A 6,000-nucleotide genomic window follows, 5' to 3' on the forward strand; every position below is an offset into this window, starting at 1 on the left:
TTTAGGACAAGGCTTTTGATTCATGCGCCGAGAAAAAGAAAACCACAGTGTAATATAATGTGAATAAAAGATTCAGAGAATGTATTCACAAGCATCCCATAAATTTTGGCTGGTGGACAGTGCCCATTGCAGTATCCAAGACTTACGAAGCGAGAGGAGTTGTCATTCCTCACAGTCTTGGCATTGCCAAAGGCCTCCAGTAGGGGGTTGGCACTGATGATTTGATCTTCCAGAGTGCCCTGCAAAGGCAAGAACGGTTCTTGCATTTGAGGATCCAGACTTCTGAGAGTCCTGACAGAATCTGGGTCCATACTCTGGCTACCAGACCCACCTGCATTTTGCCAGATTCCTCCTTCTTCTTCTCCCCAGTAACTGCAATTGTTGCAAAGTACTGGATGACACGCTTGGTGTTCACAGTCTTCCCGGCACCAGATTCTCCACTGTCAAATCCAAACAAAGTCAGATGAGGTCCCAAAGCTAATAGCTTATCTATCATAACCATGAAAAGAAAGCATAAATTCTACTTACGTGATCAGGATTGACTGATTCTCCCGGTCTACAAAAGAGAAAATGTAGGCACTTAATACTGCTTTCTAACACATTTGTAAATGGCAAGTAAAGTGAAAAGGATGCATTTTGTATTTTTCAGTCTGGGATTTGAAATCCTTAGGGCTTGGTGGGCCTTAGACCTACCATCTTTCCAGCCTCCTTTTCTCCTCCTCCCTTCCCGACCTCTTTTGCAAACACTGAACACCACCTCTTTCTCACACACTGAACACCACCTCTTTCTTGTCTGTTTTATATTCAAGTCTTCACAGAATATTTTTGGCAGTACTGGGGTTTGAACTCAGGGCATTGTGCTTACAGTGTAGGCACTCTACCACTTGAGCCATGCCTCCAACTCAAAGAACTATTTTATTTGAGAAAAAGATGCTATGGTTAAAGAAGGTGCTTGAGAGCCATAGTAGAAGTGATGATCACATGGCTGTGTTTTTCTGAAGCACAAGACTTTGTTTTTAATACTCGACCATGAAATAAATATAAAAAGTGGACTGAGCTTTTCAGCTGGCTTTTGATGACAATTAAGTTAGTGACATATTTTTTGTGGGTGCAAAAAGTAATGAAAATGGGCATTAGAAATATTTTTAGTGTGTGAGGAATTATTTTTAGTAAAGGTTGTAGCTTTGGAAGTACTTGTGGGTTTAGTCATTTTCAGGGGAAGGTAAAAGTTTGTTTTGATGTTTTTGTTTTACTCTCTATTGAGTTCTCTAAGACATTGCCAAAGGTACACAAGTACCTAAGTCTAGCAGAGACAATATTGTAGGAAGCAGATTCAAGTCCTGTCTTTAATACCAGATACACTTTAAAGTCTAAAGCCCATTCAGGTCAGTTCTAGGCAAGGGGCAATAATATTTGTGCCATCCTTAATACAGAGAGACTGCTCATTGGTCATAATTTATGATATGTAGGATTACCACAGAGGCAAAGTTTACTCTTCTGTTTCTTGGCTCATAGTAAAGAAGACCCAGTTTGTATGTGTCATTTCGTGTCTATGTGTGCGCATGTGTATGTATCCAGGCTTATAAATATGTATTTTTGTTCAAACTTATTTGAGTTTTTGAGTTATCCAAAAGTCTAAGCATGGGCTAAACTTTTAAGAGATCATTAGTCATTCTGTACTATCTCACAAATGCACCAGCCTCAACAATAGGGGATCACTTCAAAAAGTGTATTGAAATTGGTTAGAGACTCTATTGGTTCTGCTCTAAAAAAGATTATGCACATACAAATTATCCAACTCACTCACCAGTCAGCATGAACTGATAGGCATTGTCAGAGATGGAGAAGATGTGGGGCGGGGCCTCCTGGCGCTTTTTGCCTCTGTAGGCCGTCACCACCTCAGGGTTGTACACCGGCAGCCACTTGTAGGGATTGACGGTGACACAGAAGAGGCCCGAGTAGGTCTATTCAAGGAGAGAAAGAATTAACTACTCAAAGGCCTTTCCTGCTACTCACTCAACTCATGAATTAATAGGATTTTAAGAAAAAGGACACTTTAGTACTGCACATTTCTTCTAGGCATAAGCTAGTTGGTAGATTCAGCCACGTGATAACAGCATCCTTGTAGGAAGGGACCAATTAAGATTTATATTGCTACCCTTGGAACTTGTCACAGCGATTTTCACATAGCCACCATTTTTGCAAAACCATGTTTGCTATTTGATTTTAAATGTGAACTGTGAGACATTTTTAGTGTTTTAGGGAACCAGGCATTCCTTTGTAGAATTAAAATAATTCAAATTTATAAAAACATAAACTTGTGTATAAGCTGAACATCCAACGGTAAAGGCGTGACCAGATAAACTGTGCTAAATCTTAAGACAACATGATGTGGATCCTTAAAGTAAAGATGACAGCATATAGCAAACCTGGGAAAATATTTGCAAAATATTTTAAGTTATAAAGGGAAAGAAAACAAAATGTATAAATACATTCTGATTTCAATAGAGAGGTTTAAAAAATCTCTGACAACAGGTCTAGGACAGGAATCAAACAATTAAAATGGATATTTACCGTAAACATCATTACACCTATAAGCATGGTCCAGCACTAGGTAGACTAGGCAAAACTATGAATGTAACATAATATATTCAGTTCAGAAATATTTATTGAATGTGTATTGCATGTCAAGCCCTTTCAAGGCAGTAGGAATAAAACAGAAATGAGATTATGTGTTTCTGATAAATTCCCAGTGTGGAAGGTGGTAATATAAACAACTGGTTCAAGAAAAACATGGTCAGTGTGAATTTGGGACAGAAACAACTATCTGGGGAATTTGGAAAAGCATTAAGAAGATATGGCATTCCAGGTAGAAGGGGCCAGAACACACATATAAAAATATTCTTTGAGGGAGAAGTGAAAATGAGTGAAATTTGTTTCCTAAAACAATCATTTTTAAGTGTTAAAGTGTAACTTTGTCTCCAGTCATCTTCCTTGGGCTGATTCTGCAGCAGGAATGGGTAAGGAAAGGGAAGATGTAGGCCTGTGGTTGAAAAATAAGCAATAACTGGTCAAATGTTTGATAAAGAGATCTGTGGCCAAGCCAGCCAATAAGGACAATAGACATCCCTGACTGTAGATGAAAAGACCACGATGATGTGGCTGTTGGGTGTGCCTTACAGTTGCAGTAGTGAATCTTTTAACTAGTAATGCTACTTGTGAGTAAAACTGGTCATGTCTTGGGACTCATTCATGCTTGGGGGAAGCCACACACTGGTAGCAAACGTGGTGATGGTGATAAAGACCCTTGGTGGGGGCACTCACATAGATCATCCAGGCTGCGTAGCGCTCTTTCAGGTTGTACAGCACAGCAGGCTCGTGCAGGTGAGTCATCATAGCCATGTCCTCGATCTTGTCAAACTTGGGAGGGTTCATGGGGAACACCTGGTCTTCCTTCACTGTCAGGGTCTGTTAAACAGGAAGATAACCATTGATGCCAACCAAATGACCAAACGCCCCAAATTCAAGGCGATGTGGCAGGCTCCTGGGTCTCTACTTACCGCTCCCGCTTCAGTTTTCACCGTCACTTTCCCTGATTCTCTGCTCTGAATAGTTCCTTTGACAAAGGATTCCTTGGGCTCCGCCACAAAGACAGATGTCTTGGCATCAAAGGGCCTATTCTGGGCCTCAATGCGCTCCTTTTCAGATTTTCGGAGGAAAGGAGCAGCCTCCCCAAAAACAGCCATTTCCGAGTCTGAACTCATGGCTGCTGAGCTTTGAGGTCCTGAAGTGGAGAAAACATTTCATGCTAGAGTCTGTACACTGACAGGTATACAGTAGATCTTTATATTGATTGTGTTTTATGGGCTCAGTGGGAAATTCCACTGGACAGGTCTATTGTATACCAGGCTCTAGTTACTGAAACAAACATGTCACAAAAACTAAAATACATCAGGTGATCCCTGTATATCCAGTACTCTGTTGGGGGCTTTACATCCAACATCTTCTTTCATCCTCTGTAACCAGCATTCGAATTAGGAAACTGGATTGTAGATTTACTGCTTCTGCCAAGTAGCTTGTGACCTTGGGTAAGCCAAAAAGATCAAGTGATCTTTTTGAGCCTCAGTGTCTCCATCTTTAGAGTGGGGATTATAAAATATTTGCCTTTTTAAATTCGCAACCCTTGAAATAGAGTGAAGATACTTCAAATGAAACTAAATTGACTAAGTAGTCGTTTGAAAAGGTTCAGGCTACCATTTAAATATAAAATGTCTTTTACTATAATGTCACAAAAAAATTCCATGTCTTGCCATGTAAAATACGATAACTTTATTTCGTCCCTTGAATGTTCAGGTAAATTTGCCCCAGGTGGTTTGTAGAGGATCATAATTTCGTTTTCCTTTTCGTTGGGGGCTTAGTAGAGTAACTCTAACATAATTTCTTTTCATATTAAATCCACTTAATCAATTTAACCAGTTAAACTAATGAAGGATAAAATCCATAGCAACCTTCACGGCTCCCTTTGCTATCCAGATTTCCTTCTAAAGAACACATGCCCGGTTGCTCCATTCTATGTTATCTGCAGGTTGCCAGTAGCATCAGAATGCTACTGCAGTCATTGCATGATCAAATTACTTGAAACTCATTTTAATCCACTATCTCAGTCTCCCTCTTTAGAAATACAGTGTACAGTAGTAGGGCTAATTAGTACTCTTTATTATGTGTAACAAAAATTCCTGTGTTTTGATTTTATACGGCACTTGGCATTACATAGATGACTTTTTTCGAGACTTTTAAGAAATTCAAAGGAACTATTGTTCTAGGTACTTCCTTTATTATTTGTTAGAGATCATATTTACTAAATGAATTCTAGTAAGATATATATATATATTTTTTTTAACCAACTCTGAGCTTTTTAGCAAGGGAATCTGAGTGCAGGATTTTTTTTTCCTTCAGAGACAAAATAATATTCTATTTAAAATGACTCTTGCTTTCAAATGTCATAAAGGAGGGTGTGAAAGTCCTCCCCCTCTCTCTCTCTCCAGCCTGAAGTACCATTGTTAGAAGGTATTTACTGAGACAAGCACTTTCTCAAAGGCTATGTGACATAAATCTATCACAGAGGATCTGGGATTCACCTCCAGGGATTGGTTAGTCCAAATCTTACCTTGTTAGCAAGTAAGAAGATATATCTTGGAAATAAGAGGGTTCTGTAAAAGAAAAGAGCAAAGCACTTATAGTTTACCAAAAAGAATAAAAGAAGCCTCATTTGCAGCATTAGTTGCTATCACAAGCAAAAGGCAACAGAAGTCATAGATGTGAAAAGCAAGGTAGCAGCGGCAGCAGTACCAGAACCAGCAGTTGTGGCCAGTGTCCCTCTTGAAAAACCCGTCCTGCTCCCACTTACCTTGGAGCTTTTTAAAGCAGGACGAGTCAGCCTCACTCCAGTGCTCTTTTATATGGATAGTTATGGAAACAATGCAGCTGCCTCTTCTTTCTTAAGTCAAAAGGAATTGTTTGGCAAAAAACCTCTTGGCAATCTAGCAGTCCCGCATAATTCTCATTCATCTTAAGAATGGTTGGATATAATTAGAAATATTTTTCTTATTGAGTATGTGGATAAATCTCCTATGGATAATTTGAGAAGATGATCTGAAAGAAAGATTCAGGCTGGTGGATAAAGGCAGTGGCAGGGCAGCCAAGATACCTGGCTTGTCTCAGAATGTCTGTTTGGCCTTTTTGGGCATAGCCTTGGGGATTGCCTTGCATCACTTTTGCATATTTCACATATTAAATGATATAAATAAATACAAATATTTATTTTAATTTTATGAGGCTTAATTTTCACTTGTTAATCCTTTCTTTGTAGCCCAGCAGACTTAAGCTATGTGCCTTCAACAATTTAAACAGAAAATCTTCTCTGTTTTTCTAGGGTGCTTGTGGTTCTAGGAATTTCTTGGCTCTTGTAAAAAAGCAGTTTTTTACAATTGCCTTTGCCCA

At 39.2% G+C, this 6,000-nt stretch overlaps 1 protein-coding gene across 2 annotated transcripts in view; it reads right to left on the minus strand.

The window, feature by feature from the left end:
* LOC109688888 (myosin-2) overlaps positions 1-5,516 on the minus strand; it is a 25,850-nt gene extending 20,334 nt beyond the window's left edge. The window contains exons 1-8 of one of the 2 annotated variants that reach the window (XM_074046820.1): positions 5,408-5,516; positions 5,168-5,210; positions 3,561-3,784; positions 3,325-3,468; positions 1,808-1,964; positions 529-556; positions 332-440; positions 147-239 (exon numbers count right to left, since the gene is read on the minus strand). In XM_074046820.1, coding sequence (XP_073902921.1) covers positions 147-239; positions 332-440; positions 529-556; positions 1,808-1,964; positions 3,325-3,468; positions 3,561-3,764 — 735 coding nt within the window. In that variant the 5' untranslated portion in view covers positions 3,765-3,784; positions 5,168-5,210; positions 5,408-5,516. The other variant, XM_074046821.1, reaches the window with a different exon arrangement.
* Between the last annotated feature and the right edge of the window lie 484 nt (positions 5,517-6,000).

The sequence above is a fragment of the Castor canadensis genome, chromosome 11 (assembly GCF_047511655.1).
Source record: "Castor canadensis chromosome 11, mCasCan1.hap1v2, whole genome shotgun sequence".
NCBI classification, from domain to species: Eukaryota; Metazoa; Chordata; class Mammalia; order Rodentia; family Castoridae; genus Castor; species Castor canadensis.